Below are 16,348 nucleotides of genomic sequence, written 5' to 3'. Positions count from 1 at the left end.
TTTTCCACAATCACAGCAAACATTTTCTATTTGGTCATGTGATGTCACCAGCTGAGCTGTGATTGGTTGTTACCTACGCCCTTAGTGTGTGATGTCATTTTCAGTTGACAACAAGTGGAAACGTGTGTGTAACTGTAATAATTGTGTATGAATTGTATTAGAAAAGAAACCTGAAGTCATAACTAGCATGTCGCGGTCCACATATAATGATGTGGTGGGCCTGATCTGGCCCCCAGGCCTTGTGTTTGACACCTATGTTGTAGCCTTTGTTTTTTTTCTTTTTTTAATTGTTTTTTAGGTCATCCATGCCATTGTAACTGAATGAATGATTGACAGAATGAAACAAGCTACATTTTAATCCGATGGAACATTTTCCTCTACCTTGTAAATAATGAAGCTTCATGACACAGCATCATTGGCAGAACGGGAGTGATGTGATGTTTTGAGTGTACCTTGTCCCATACTGGCGCCGGTCAAGGCCTCTTTGGCGCTGCCAAAGCCCAGCTCCCGACATACCACGGTGGCAGCTCGAATATTCCAGTTGTCTTCACACACGGTGCCCCACTCGCCGTTCTTCAACACCTCCACGCGACCCTCCCCTATCATCGCTCCGCCTTTTAGTCGTACCAGAGGTTGCTGTGGAGCAGGTTCAAGGATGGAAAAATGGGACTTCTGTGGATTTATACCATTTTTTTTTTCTTCTCAAATACCCATACAAACCTCCATTCTGTAAGCCTTCCTGAAGCCTGTGCTGAGGCTGGGAGCAAAAGTGCGTCCAGGAACGCAGCTGACCACCACGGGCATGCCCTGCTCACAGGTGTTGTTGCCCTTCAGCTCGATTTCCTTGCCCAGTTTGCAATCAGACAGGTCGGCCTCGTTGCCAGTGCAGTTGACGGAGAAACCCCAGAAGTTCTTCTTGCGCCGCTTGGCCAGCAATCTGGGAGGTGGAAAACAAGCAATAAATCATTCTATTATCCAACATGGATGGAAGTCATTTATTTCACATTCATTTATCGCAAATCTTTTTTTTGGATGCATTTTTGTCAGAATGATGTTTGTATCAATTGATGTTACAAATTGTAGACTTAGATATCTCACTAGCATAATTTTATAACATATATCGTACATCTGTGTAGTAGAAATAGTAGGCCGATAAGGTTGTTTTTCATTAAATTGTCTCCAATCCACTGTATCACTGGCAATACATGTACCTTGTATTAAATGAATAAACTATGAGTAATCAAGTACTTTAAGTACGACAATTATCAATTACTTTAGGGAATTAACCACTTCTGTACGTAAGCGATAAAGTAACTGATTACTTTAGCACTGAATTACTTAAAGTAATGGATTGGCACTTCATTATGAATGACTGAAAATTGGTTAGGGACTACCGTAATAACTTAAGTACTTAATTACTCAAAGGAATTAATTATTTTGTACTTAATTACTTAAGGTAATAGATTACTTTGGTTAATCACATTGTGTGTGCCAATTTTAGACCTTATATATTTATTTATTTGTTTGTTTGTTTACTTATTGGGCCTAACAATTGAAAGCAAAAATAAAAATGAATATAAGTAACTGGGATTGAATGTCTTGACTCTTAAAAAAGACATAAAAATATGTCTTTGGGATTTAATAGGTTAATCATAATACTGCTTTTAGACTTTTGGGGCTATATAGAATATATTATATTATTGTACAAAAAATGTTGGGGTTCACCTCTTTCAAATTAAAATTGCATTCAGGACACAGATCGTTCTTCAATTCAATACTTTCAGAAAACTGTGATCAATTATGATTATCCACATTTTTAAATGCATGACATAAAATCAATGATTATAACCATTATAAAAAGTGTATGTCATAGTCACTTTGAACTGTCTAAAATAATTGTCAGGAAATGATAAATTGTGAGTCAGAACCAAGTACTGCCAGCCTTTGTGGCGATGTTTCAGAAAGTCAGCATGCTCACACTTGTGCTCAAAAGAAGCAACAATAAGATGCAGCACAGTGAGACTTTTCCTTGGAAAATTGCGCAACATTTCCCCACCCTATTTTTTTTATCTATTGTCAGATGAAGACGTACTTGTAGGGCTTGTTGTTGAAGCGCTTGTCGGCAGGGAAGCCGTACATGCCGCAGATGACCCTGCTGTTCATCTCCGTCCAGTCTGCGTTGCAGATCTGCTTCCACTTGCCTCCGTCTTTCACCTCCAAAAAGCCCTCGGTGATGGGGATTCTTTTTCTGTGAGAATACGTGGCCCTGATTCGCACATCCTCCACGCTCACTGACATACCCTGATGAACAAAGGGATTTTAAATTAGTCTCGGGTATAATCGGTAGATTGCAAAATTGGCGCAATTAAATAATGTCAAATCCTGCCTAGAATTTTCCTGTCAGGTGTATTTGTAAATCCCTGAATCACTGCAGTCTAAAAGTTTTCACAGGTGAAAAAGTAGTCATACAGAACATCATAATTCCACAAGAGCATCCCCTGAACAAAGCTCCCCAAAGTGGAAGGAAAAAACTAAAAAAGAAAATAAGAAACCTTCAGAAGGGGCCGCAGGTGGGAGGAGCCCCCTTCCAGGCTTTTTTAATGTCTCCTCAGGGGATGGCCATTTTGTAAATGATTGCACACTTTCTCAGGGCTCAGGTAACAACCAATCACAGTTCATATGTTTGCTGAGTTTGTGACGTTCGCAAGCTGAGCCGTGATTGGCCCTTGAGCAACTGTGATGTCATTTACGGTCGAAGGCAAGTGGCAAAATGGCCGCCACCTGAGATGGATAGCAATGGCAGGATTTTGCAGTTTATTTCCTTTATCACAAATGCGATATCAATCAGAATACAATGTTTAGATATTTTGAGCTGCAAAGAACATACTCATGCGAAAGCAGAGTGGGTAGATTTTTTTTTTAAATTGTATTTTACTTTTTAAACCCCATTCGCCGGTTAATCAACAAAATAACAGATTAACAGATTAATAACAGATTAATCATGTATTATAACAATCATTATTTGCAATCTTAGGAAATAGTTTGAATCTAAAATATGATATTCCATAATAATATCCAGACTGAGTGGGAGTGAACAGAAGTAACTGCTGTGGGATGAGTTTATGTCAGAGATCGAGTTAAAAAAGTATTTGTGGGTGGTCTCCGGGCAAGCAAAAAAGAGCTCCTCTAAATCAAGCCACAACCTTTGACTCGGAACCCCACCAGAAAAAAAAAACAACAGCTGCTATTGTTCGTTTCTTTCCTTGAGCCAGGGCTTGCAGTGGGGTGTTTGCATGAGTTTGACCCACAGGCGCCAAATAGCCACTTCAGCTTCTTAGCTACCCCGCGAAAAGCCGATCTCACTAAATCCCAGCCACTTTAGCTTCGATCAACCCCCAACATCCAGGCGCGTCTCCCAGAAGTATTAAATGTTTGGTTTCCTGAGATGCCGTCAGCTTCCGGGAATGTTCTGTAAACCCAAAACCAACGGGAGCGGGAGGGGCCAATTAAGTCAGACTGTGACCTCGACCCTCCTGACTGCTGCGGTATGAGTGGGAGTAAATGGTCTTCCATCAGGGGTTTCCTGCTGAACATGGCGTGATGTAAGCTTTTCCATCCCGCGTCTGGACCAAAAGGTGAAGACATGTAATCACATCCATTATCGGTCTAAGTCGTCTTTACTGTAAGTGAGTGTTTTCGTTTTGGCTGATTTTTTTTAAAGCCATTCATGTGGAATTAAGAAAAGAATATTCGGATCAAGAGTCGTACTGAAACATGTTCGACTTCACTGGCACCACATTTCTGGGCCGCAGCACATAAAAAGGTGTCAGATGTGCGAGAGGGAGAAACTTGGCCAAAAACGTGCAAATATGAGGTTCAGACGGGTGCTTCCGTTGTTACTTTTGGCTCAGGAGAAAGGAAACTGCTTGTTTGAAGCTTGACTCCAGACAGAGGAAGAGAAAAGGACAGATACCAACCGCTGGATTCAGAACCCAAAAAAAAAATACAGACAAGCAGACATAAACTCGGCCTAATCCTGTTTGGAAGAAGCCCAAATCTCCACACCGCTCATGTGCACTACTCCCCCTATGAATGCTGAGAGACGAGCATTGAAACTGAAGCTGTTACTACTTATGGATTTTCCACTTGTTGCCACTTAAAGCATACAAAGTCAAACATGAGTTCATAGAAAGAGAAGCAGTCACACAGCTATGACGCCATGCAGAAAAACTGATGTCATCCTTGCGCTGCTCACTGCTTTGATTCAAATTATTATCGCCCTCACCTAATTTCTTTCTTTGGAGTTTGCGGCTGTCCAGAACAGAAATTTGTTTTTTTGTTTTTTTCAGGGACGATAGGACAATGATTATTTTCATTTCATTTCCCATCGATAGCTATAAACATCAAAAATCTTTTTTCGATGGACCGTCAATAAATGAGTTACTAGTATATTGATGTCAAAAAGCACCTTTTTGGAAATGTCTTTAACCCTTTCAGTGCTGTGGATGAGAATTCTCGCCTTAAAATTCTCATCAAATATGTTTTTCTATGGAGGGTCGCTGACACCCTTGACTAATGCTTACCGAATATAAGCCAATCGAGCGCCGTAGTGATAACTGTGACCATTGGATGGCAGCGTTTCCACACTTACAAAAAAATCAGCAATGTGAAGCGATGCTATCATCAGTATCAATAGTCATCTTTGTAACTTGCTGACTGCTTGTGATTCATTCATTCCCAAAATACTTTTTTTTCACCCTAAATGCATTCCAGGTTTATTTTGGCCACGTGTTTTCACTAGTGCCAACCAGCCCGTGTTGCTCTATGAAGCCATTACTGAAATGTTTCCAAACTGTGGAGCAGACATGTTATTTTAACTGCTCCCTCACTCTGTGTACTGACCCCCCACTGCCCAGTTAGTCCATGTGTGAACATGAGACTAATACTTCCACTACTGTGCATTTTTTCGACGTTTTTTTCTCAGCCAGCGGACCGAACCTCACATTCATCTGCACGTGACTTCCCATCGCTGCTCCCCCCCGTACTTATGCACACGCACAAACAAACACCTCGCCCGCATACCTTACTTAACCATTGTGCAGTATTTTGTCCAATCCGTTGATCTTTACATCAAAGGCTTTTCGCATCAAAGGGAAAGCATTGAAAGAAGACACTAGGGAGCTGAAATTTCACCCAGATGGTGACAACATGTCAAAGGGAATCAAACACGGGATCAAAAGAGCCGCAACCTTCACCGACACTCGCCAACTTTCGCACCTCAATGGGATAAGGGACTAAAATTGTGTTATAGGGACTCCTTTGCAAAATGTTGTATGTTTTTATAACGTTTCTGCCAGAAATAAAACAGATGAGGATGCATAATCTAGTTTTTCAAGTTTCTGAATATAATAGGAAAATACACACTAATGGAGTTCCAAAGTTTAACTAGATGAATCCCAAAGATGTATTTTTACAGATTTTATATATATATATATATATATATATATATATATATATATATATATATATATATATATATATATATATATATATATATATATATATTTTTTTTTTTTTTTTTTATTTCTATTTTTTTCTAGACATTCAATTCCAGATACATATTTATATTTTTTCAAACGTTTGGCGAAATAAAGTTCCAAAAATGGTGCTGGTACAAAATGAATCAAGTACTACTAGTGGTCAATTTCAGGTAATTAAGTGCTAAAGTAATTCATTATTTTAAGTAATCAAGCACCAAAGTAATCAATTACCTTTAAGCAATTATGTACTGAATTAATCAATTAGTTTAGGGACTTAAGTACAAAAGTTATTTTATGTAATTAAGTACTAATGTCATTAATTACATTATGTACTAAAGTGCTAAAATACTTGAATAGGTACTGAAGCAATGAAGTACCGAGGTAATCGATTACTTTGATACTAAAGTAATATGAATTACTGAACGTAAATACAAACATGATCAATTAAATTTGGTACTAAAGTACTTAATTTAGTTACTAAAGCATAACATAATCGATAATAATAAATCTATATCTACAGCATATCCATCTCTCTCTCTGTCTCTGTCTCTTATGTATTTGGGATTGAATGAGTTCACTTGCATAACAGCAGCGTAAAAAGACACTGAGCAGATGCTTTCACTTGGCTTAACATTAATGGCCAATAAATTTTATTTGAAATGTTTTGGCCAAGCTCTGAAGTAATCTGGAGCTCCTGTTAACACATACTAAAAAAAAAAAAAAAAAATCATAATTTATTGCAGCATTGCCCATTTTCAAGATATATTTTCTTCTCCTTTTTCGGTCTAGTTGAAATCCATCTCTGCATTCACAACCCACAATTATGGCTAATGTAAATCCCCAAGTATAACCTGACTGTTTTATGTTTATTGCGTAATATGATAATATTTCTCTGTAAGGTTCATAAACACCTTTGAGGTTATTAGTGCTGAACAAATCATAAAATGCAGGTATGCATGACTGCAAACCACACTCCCTAATACTTAGTGCAACGTTTGGAAACATCTGTTGAACATGTGCTGATTCTGTGCAAATTTCAATCCTTAAGAAGAAAAGTTGGCAAGCAAGAAACAACCTTTTCTCCCCTTGGGTCCACCCCTCCTTACAAGGCTCGCACATACATCGGACGTGTCCGAGGCAAGTTCCCATTTCACGCTTGACTTCTTTTGAGTGGTAGAGAATGAGAGGATTGAGGATTCTTGAAAGCTGACACCATTGCAGCTGATGTCGGCATGCGACCTTTAACCTCTAACGCGAGGCTTTTAATACCACTTTCTATTATTTTCCCCGGGCTTCAGATGCTTTGTGTTGGCTGTGGGTGTGTGCCTCGCACGAAACACAATGAATGCGCTGGTGGGAAACTGCAAAGCATTTTGGATGTTTATTTCTCTCAAGCAGACTTATCGGAGGATGAGCTCATCGGAATTTTGAGTCAATCTGGAAGGGAGTTATTTTTATACTTTCAGAGGAGCGCCAGAATAAAACGCAGTTCAAATTAGTGATTGGCAGGCATGATAAAGAATATCTCTTATCCCTGTGAGGGTGACAGTAATGTAATTAATAGTGGAGTCGTGCCATTTAGTAGCTTTTGGACAAGAAAAATGACTTCCTTCCTTCTCAAGAGTTTGAGTCATGTTCGACGTAATCCCCACCATCTGCGGTAACTAAACCACGTAGAGCTAGCTTAAAGTACATTGTCATGTTGCATGTCAAAGTCATTGGCCGTGATTCCCTTCCTCGAAACGGTATGTTGCGAAGCCATGCCTGACAGACTTTGCCGAGGCAGGAAGTATGGCTTCTGTCCGCTGAGGTCAGAAAAAAACATTCACGGGACTCGAAGCAGTTGTGAAACTAAATCCAAATCTGTTTCCATTCAGGAATAAAGATGCTTAATGCGGCTAAGGCAGAACGTTCACCACTTAGTCTATAATATTGTAATGAACAATATTGCTGATGTGGGCCTTTCGATACGATGTAATATTAGGCCATGTAAAGCTTCTGGAAATTCTCTCTCTCTCTAATAAAATTCAAAGTTGGATACAAAACACATGAAAAGCATATATCAAGAAACCACTGCATGTGTTCCATCGGATTACCATGGATGCAGAAGTTTGTGGCTATACAAATTACACCCACGTGCCACAAAATCCATCCATCTTCTATGCCGCTTTTCCTCACTTGGACAGATTCAAAGCCCCAAATTCAGGAATATGAGACAGATGTGCTCATCGCTCATCCGCCATGTCTCCGTGACCCCAGCAAAAAATTGTATGCAATTCAAAATCTCGATAAACAATTCATCATTTAGCTTGTAAATGAATGGACTCTGTTGCAAGCCTTGCACTCAAAGTGTCAAAATTAAATAAATTGATTCAAAAAATAAAAACACATATATGCAAGTCTGAAAATAATAACAGAGCAGTTTTATGAATCATTGACTTAAGTTGAGCAATTTTCTAGCATTGTCGCACAATTTTTTTGCAGATTATTATTTTATTATTATTGGCTTGTTATTCAGCATGAGTATAAAATGTCCGACTGCGTTTGAATGCCTCATATTTTGTCCTCACGTCAGCAGCTACCAGAGAGTTGGACGTGTCAAGCTAATAATAATACAACCAGAGCTCAGATGAAAAAAGTAAAAATAAAACCTTGATTAGGCTATTGAATTGATGTCTACTACAGGCATGTATTATTTGGTGTGTTTATTTTTAAGTTGGCCAAAATAGCACGTTGTTGGGGTGTTATGTTATGTTTCTGCAATATTCTTTCTCCTTGTCCTCACACCACAAAATTTGCAATGCCAATTGAACAAGCAGTTCTTCACAAAAACGCACACATTCTTTTTCACTAACAATTAGCGAACCATGTTTGGCCTGAACCATAGTGATTTTTCTGTGTAGATTAAGTCTAATGAAACTTGGCACTTGAACAGAAATGAAGTGTCTTTCAAAAACCATTTAGGACCGTCGGTAGAGGCTTGATTCTCAGTTTAGCAGCATCTTACACCCTGCTGTGATATGTTGCACTGTCTCTGGGTCTTCTTTGCACAGCCTACACCTGGGATCCTGTCTGATGTGGTAGAACCCGGGCTCTATTGATCACACAAGATCAATAGAGGCCCGCTCCGGTGCTGCAATGCTTAGCACCTCTGTGCTGTCTTTCAGTTCAGCCTTTTCCAGCCACTGGTATGTTTTCTCAGTGATGGTGGTACATGCCATGCAAAGGTTTGTCTTTCCAGGACTGCCCATCTGGCTCCTTCTTCTTACTCATATATACTATCATACAGTTCATGTCAGTCAGTCCACACATTCGGGTCTTATTCAAAAAAATATTGACAAATCTAAGGAATTAAAAATTAAATATAGTTGAACAAATATGGCATTTTTGGGGGTTTGTTGAAAAGCGATTTTTGAGATTCTGCTCACCAGCAACATAATATGGGCATTACATTTGGATTGATTTTCCAATATTTTATTATATAAAACACTGTCAATTTTTATTTCCTGTCTTTTTCCACAATGTTTTTTTTTATTTATCAGACAAATCAGTGTATTATAAAATAAAAAGGCCACACAGTCATTATGAAATATATTTTGTATTAAGATGAGCTTATTTGACAACTCAATGGCCGTAAGATATATGTGTGTGTTATTTATCAAAATGTTATTACTTTGTATTGTTTATTTAATGTTGATACTTGGGGGCTCCTATAAAGGTGTGAGCAGTGAAAGTACTTCTCCCATTTAGGGTCGACCTCTGTTTTAACTTTAACGTACGCACTTTCCCGACCGAGCACAAAACGCCGATTCATGCGATGAATAAACACGACGAAGGAAGGAACATGACTGGCTGTTGCCGGCCCGTGCTCCGGCACGGTCAAAGGGGTCCGGCTACACTCGACCCATTCCTTTCTCCTTCCACTTGAAAGGCCTCACCCAGACTGAGGAAATATTTACAGGGTGGGGGACTAAACGGCAGCAACACCCCTGGGACTGTAAACAAATACGGAACCAAGTAAATACACCTCCTGTAAAAATTAGCTAATTACAGACAGGGGGAGCATTAGTAAGCCTTTTAAAATGTCCTTTCCAACTGGATACACACAGATGTGTTTCTTTTAACTGAAAAGTTGACGTTTGAGACAGGCATTTCATTCTCCTCCTTTACATCTACTCTCTATGCCGTTACAAACTGTTAGCTCACTGACCCCCCCCCCAAAAAAAAAAAAATTGTATGGATCAAATGGGAACCCCCTGCGTCAGAGGCCTTTCAGATGTTTCCTCCCTGTCTTCTATCACGTTGACTGACTTTCCATCTGGTATGGAGGTGTTGACGGCAGCCAGACGTGATGAGCTTCCCCTGCTCACAGGGTAGGAAGCCTTTCCAAGAACTCCGAGGGGGGGCGAGCCAGCCGAGAGGGGTGTGGGTAAGCAGCAAGCCTGACAAAGTCATTACTATTCACTTCAGCAGAAAATCTGACCTGCACGTGCGAGATGACTCCAGGCTTTCATGCAGCTACGGTTCAGTCTTAACTGGCATTTCCAGCACATCTGTTCAACTTTTTCTCGGCCATTTTTGGCTGTAACTTAATGGCTTGTGCTCAGGTGATCATGTTCTGGTGGTCACGTACATTGTGCGTCAGCGTTTCTCAATTATTTTTGTGATGTTATTTTTTTCTTTTTTTCAGCCAAGTACCCCTAACCAGCGCAAAGTATGGGAAGAAAAAATACGCACACATTTTTATTTTCAAACTGCCTGATTACGGAAACATCTTGTCTTCGACACGGATGAGCATGCCTGCAAATTTAGAAGTGAGAGCAGCGCCGACGTATTTTGAACGTAACACCTATACACTTGGATTGTTAGAATACTGCACCAACACAACAGTGATGTGCCTGGTTGTGTATACTATTGAAGAGTGCCTTCTGGTGGCAAGTAAAACAGCTGTTACAGCTAAAATTCAATACTTTGATCATTTCTTCCCTTTTTTTTTTAACAGAGATTGCTCTTTGGTGGCTAGTAAAAACAAAAAAAAAAAAAGTAAAAATGAAAAATAGTAGCAATTTATGGTCCGAAATTTACGATTCTCAAAAAACAACGCTGTGCCATCTGTGTCTTACCTCCTCGTTGCTGCCCTGAGTCCGGATAAACTTGAAGCCCGGAATGCGCTGCTGGGAGCACACCACCCCGACATCTTCTGAATGTTTGCAATCGGTCACTCCAAAGCCGTTGGAGCGGCACTCGGCCAGGCTCTTCTCTCTACCGTTGCAATCCACATTGTCGAGCCAGATACGGCCTGAAACGGACGCAAAGAAATAATGAGATGGCTTTTGCTCACCTGAATTTACAAGCAAAACAAACAGTCAAATTCAGTGACGGCTCACGCTGGGCAGCTGATTCATCCGACATGAATGGAACCACACCAACCACCAGACTGCTGGTCATTGTGAGCAAACAAGATGTCAAAACACCCTGGAACATTTTTAAAACGTCTCAAAATATGTCCCGGTCTTCCCAAACAATCACACTGCCAGCTGTGCTAAACCTGTATTAGGCTGCTAAATAAAATTTGCCAGTCTTCTGGGGATTGAATTCAGACAGCAGTTAGCTTTTATGGCTATTCTACGTTGCACTGCTCATAGTGTTCCAAAAAACTTCTGAATAACAGTTTTTTTGTATTTTTTGCAGCAAGTTATGACCTTAAATAGCTTTTCCAAAGGTATGTCCCATTTGTTTTGCACATTGAAGTTGCAAATGCTGTATTATTGTTGGCAGCTAAGAAGCTTGTAAACAATCCGACATGGGAAAGGAATAACACTTGGTCAGTACTACTGGTTGTGTACTTTCTTTGCTTAATTGATTTGAAAGCATCTGGTTTCTTTCTTCTCTGGTTCCTGCTGCATTAGTCATAATAATAGGATATGGAAAATTCCCTTAATTACGTTTATGGCCTTGTGTCTCCACTGACAATAGTAAGAAAACAGCTAAATTGTTTCCATGCAACACGTACAAACAGCTCGCAGGGTGTTTTTGTACACACCTTAAGGTGGATAGATTTTGTACTGTGGTTCTATAATATATGAAAACCTTCTTGCTAAAATCATGATGTATTATAATGCAACCCGATTGAGATAAAAAATGTTTTGGCTCAGGTGGCGGTAGAGCTTCCCTCTAGTGGTCTATTGCAGCTAAACTTGGACTTCATTATGAAATAAGTGATTACGCAATCTATGTACTGCGCCAGCAAGTTGAATAAGTAGTTTGCACATCTGCCTGCATGGGTTTCCTCCTGCCACTGCAACTTCTTTGTACCTTCCAAAAACACACGTTAGGCTAAGTCAGTGTTTCTCAATGAGTGGGGCAGCCCTCCCTGGGGGGGTGCAAGTGATGCCAGAGGGGGTGCGGATGACCCCAGGGAAAAAGCTTGGTTTTTGTCATGTGAAGTGTAATTGCAATAAAATCAGAATTTTCATCATTTCTTTTTTTTTTTTTAATTTCAGGCACTTTGGTGCACTTGGTTATTTTATTCTAAACTGTATCCCATATAAACACCCTAAAGAATAATTAAGTTGTTGAAAGTTGATTTGTACTGCTTTTTTTTTCTTTTGTTGATGTTAAAAAGGATACAGGTTTAGGTATACTTATACAATTTTTTATAGATATTATCTTATTTGTAATCAGTGCATCAAGTGGGGGGCGGGCGTGAAAACTCTTCTCTTTCCTAGCGAGGGCTTGGCAAATTATAATTGAGAAGTACTGGGCTAAGTGATCTTCTTAAAGGGTTTGGATACGAGTGTGCTTTTTTTTTGTACATTGAGTGGCAGATCACTGCTGGAATTGCAAATGCCTTATTAGTTTGTGTTTTAGGCATTTGCATGAGGAAAAAATGTACTGTATAATACTTTCTTGTTTCTTTATTACAATAGAAAATTCAGAACAATGTAAGTAGGTCCCTGTATAGTGAAATCATAGAATCTAGGGATGTCATAATCAAATATTTCTGAGTCGAATATTTTATCAATAATTCCATCAAATAATTAATCGGATAACAATTTTACTTTGCTTTAAAGTGTATTAGAATGCATTTTTTTTGTCATGTGATGTTAGTGTGCTGAGCCTTCATTGGTTGCATCCTGTTTGCATCCAATTTTGCTGTCAATACGAAAGATGTGAACAAAGGCCTTAAAGTAATTTTTTCATCTTGTATTTGCCAATGGCGGAAGTGAGGTAACCATAACCAAGTCAAAATGGAAACATCACAATTAACAACCACAGTCATTATAAATAATCGTAATGCATATGACTTGGATCGAAACAATCGGCCGCCATCTTTATACACAAAACCTGATAGATGACAGGCAATTACGCCACAGCGGGGCCAACGTGTAAACAAATACGTCATACATAACTGCTTTTGTTTATAATAAGTCTTCCTCTTGTTTAGCTCATGTAAAGTATTTTGCATGGAGCTTGACATACATCAGTTGTATAACTTCAAGAATGTTATTTTAAACACTTAAACATGGCTGCAGACTGACATTGAGCAGCAGTTACCCCAGAGGTGGGAATGCCATTTTTTTTTTTTTTAACACCAATACAGGAATTCCCCCACACCCTAAAACACGTGCACAAAACACACACACGCAGTGCTGATTGCCTTGTCTCGCTTGGAGTCTCTAATATGGAAAACAGCACAATGAATCAGACCTTTTCTTCACTGATGAAGACAAGCTATGCAGCCTAGCATGCGGCATGCTGGCTTCTGGCCCCTGAGTGTCCTCCTCGGTTGTTTTGATTGGATAATAGTAAATCAAGTGCACGTGAAGTCATTCTCCGGGATTTTTCTTACCATGTCCCCTGCCGTACTTGGCAGAGGGCGACCATGACTCAGCGTCCACAAAGCCCAGCTCTCGGCACACCACCTGGGCAGCGTAGATGGAGAAGTCATCATCGCAGACAGTCCCCCACTCGCCCTTGTAGAGGACCTCCACTCGGCCCTCGTGTTTCTTTCGTTTCTCTCCGACCAGACGGAGCTGTATGGACGGAGTGCCCGATTCGCTTTGGGCATTGCACAGCAGCCATGTGCAGAGCATGAAGCATAGGAGGCCAAGGTCCAAAGAGGTTCTTGCGTGATGCGGCATGATGCAGCTGATGGTAGAAATGACGATAGGTGTAAGCAAGAAGTTTTTTTTCAATTTTCTATAGCAGCTATCCTCAGTTGGGTTCGAAATTGCAGGGCACATACAAACAACAATTCATACTCGCATATGAGTCTTAACATAACCATACATTTGTGGTTTTTATTTACTGTATTTTACAGACCATTGGGCATTATTAGGCACAACATAGAAGTTTTACCTTGATGTCAATTTTGGCCCAATTTGGGCCATTGATCTTGATACACCTCCTGTATCCATCCATTTTCTATAGCCGCTTACCCTCACTAGTGGTACTGGCTTGCTGGTGCCTAGCCCAGCTGTTCTGGGGCAATTTGGGGTTCGAGGAGAACATGCAAACTCCACACAGGAAGGCTGGAGCCAGCTGAAATTGAACTCGGGACTCTGAACTGTGAGGCGGATGTACTAAGCATCCAGCTGCCCTCGATACAACCTTGATCAAATAAAAGCATTAAAAGAACACTAGGAGGCTAAAAATGACTAAATATTGTCAAAACAGGTAGAGGTTCAAAATGGCATCATTACATCCATTCCTAAAATCTTGCAAATGGGAATTATTTGATAGCACACTGAGGACCCATATGACCATGGACACAGAGGAGTTCAAGTGTGAGAAATCCATGTCAGTTTTCTGATATTCTAATTGCTAACTTCTAGGGACTGGACGAGATCTTGTATGATGAGATCTTGCGAGATTAAATCGCCACGAGATTTCTTGTCCCAGCACAGCACGAGATTTACAGGTTACTTTCCAGTGGCAGTTTGATAAACGAAAATGAGTGCCATCGTTTGATGCTGGCGTCCTGACACGGTTGCAGTTGCTACTGATCACTTTTGAACGTACCAGGCTGAGTCAATGTGTCTTCTGTGGGAGGAGGGATGAGGAGAGAGCAATTTGTGGTGTGTGGAACTTTACCTTGAAGGAGAGAGCAATTTTGCTAAAGTTTTCTTTGGCCATGAGTGGCCTCCTCTAGCCTCTAGCCCGAGAATCAAAACCGGATTTTCATCTCCACGTACAAAAAAACTCGACGTGACTGTCAAATATTATGAACATGATTTGGTATTATGTGAAAGAGAAAGTTATGATTTGAGATAAGAAATCTCACTCTGTGACAGCCTAATGACGAGCAAATGTTGGCCCCCGCAGGGAAAGTGCCGCCCCTGTCATTTATCTCAACTACGCCCGAAAGGTTCTACCACTGTGGTTCAGGGGAAAGTCTACTCCACCTCAATATTTCATGACCAACCATGCAATTGTCAGCCGAGGGACTCCGAAGCCTTAGGGGAGGAATGTGGAGGGAGATGCTGAATGTGGGAGGCACAGAGGAAGACCTCCAAGTCACTTGTGAGCAAGGGGGAGGAGCCAATTTTAAGAGTTGACGACATAGCAATGAGAGCGTAAGATGGTGCGGACATCCTGAAAATCAGTTGGCTGCGGGTGACTTGTACTTTCTCTGGCTTTATCATCTGTTTCAGGACTGATACTTCCTTTAGCCATATATGGACTGTGAGAGCATTTAATCAGTTTTGTGATTTTAGTATGACCCTCAGAAGGCTTTTACATGGCCCCTGACAGGAAAGAAGATTACTCACCCACTATATGAGATAATTTAGTATGAATACATATGAATATCATACAAGTAAATATCTTACAAGCGCATAAAGAGATTTTCTTAAAATTTGGAATACATCAGAAGGACACAATATTAACTCATTCACGATGTTTGAGATTTTTTTTTAAGTAGTTAGGATTGAGTAGCTGGACGTCTCTGGGATTGAATGAGTAAAAAGTAGCTCTCTGTGAATTAAAAACTGTTGTCTGTAAACTGTCATGAACGACATCCACATTAATGCATATTATGCAGTAGCTTGCTCTCAAAAAGTTATAATTTTTGATATAGCTTTTGCATCAAATGTTATTGGAATGTGCACTATACCTAAGCTTATATATATATATATATATATATATATATATATATATATATATATATATATATATATATATATATATATATATATATATATATATATATTAAATAATCCATCAAATTATATATTCAATGCCACTGAAGACTTCTGCATTCTAATATAGATATTATCTCTCTCTATATATAAATATGACAGTGATAAAGGTGAAGTTGCAAACGGTGTTTAACATTGAATATAGGCATACATAAAATAGCAAACCTGTTCAATAATAACAGTAAAATGTGATTTCTCCCTGTGAGTAAAAAGAGGAAGTAGATTGTTGTCCAATATGATAATCAACAAGTAAGCTATGTGGACAGTAAGGAGTCCACGCACTGAGGTGACACTCTAAATTTAGGATTCACGGGCTTCAACTAAGATTAAACTTTTGATAAATGATCAACCAAACTTGGAAGAACGAGGAAAAAGCAGCTTGATATTCACTGAGTCAATTAGAAACTTATGCAACTGCAATTGACACGTACTAGCTCAAGCCTCAAATATTCAGAGAAAAATAATTCTTACTTTTGCAGGTGAAGGAAGGGTCTTTTCCCAAATTTTGAGTTGATGCGTTCAACCTGTGCGAGAGTTTGAGATGTTGCTTCTTTGTTCCTTTTTGTACTTTCGCTGGCTCTTCTCGCAGCTCCCCTCACAGCTGGC

At 39.7% G+C, this 16,348-nt stretch overlaps 1 protein-coding gene across 1 annotated transcript in view; it reads right to left on the bottom strand.

The window, feature by feature from the left end:
* The window catches only part of LOC148419119 (lysyl oxidase homolog 2A-like), a 25,702-nt gene extending 9,354 nt beyond the window's left edge, over nucleotides 1–16,348 (bottom strand). The window contains exons 1-6 of the mRNA XM_088422682.1: nucleotides 16,214–16,348; nucleotides 13,393–13,691; nucleotides 10,664–10,839; nucleotides 2,093–2,301; nucleotides 721–937; nucleotides 453–636 (exon numbers count right to left, since the gene is read on the bottom strand). Of these exons, the coding sequence (XP_088278808.1) occupies nucleotides 453–636; nucleotides 721–937; nucleotides 2,093–2,301; nucleotides 10,664–10,839; nucleotides 13,393–13,684 (1,078 nt within the window). The 5' untranslated portion in view covers nucleotides 13,685–13,691; nucleotides 16,214–16,348. The remainder of the gene's footprint in view (nucleotides 1–452; nucleotides 637–720; nucleotides 938–2,092; nucleotides 2,302–10,663; nucleotides 10,840–13,392; nucleotides 13,692–16,213) is intronic.

This window comes from Hippichthys cyanospilos, chromosome 9 (assembly GCF_059441005.1).
Source record: "Hippichthys cyanospilos isolate Australia breed blue-spotted pipefish chromosome 9, RoL_Hcya_1.0, whole genome shotgun sequence".
NCBI classification, from domain to species: domain Eukaryota; kingdom Metazoa; phylum Chordata; class Actinopteri; order Syngnathiformes; family Syngnathidae; genus Hippichthys; species Hippichthys cyanospilos.
This window is presented reverse-complemented; position numbering and strand designations above follow the sequence as displayed.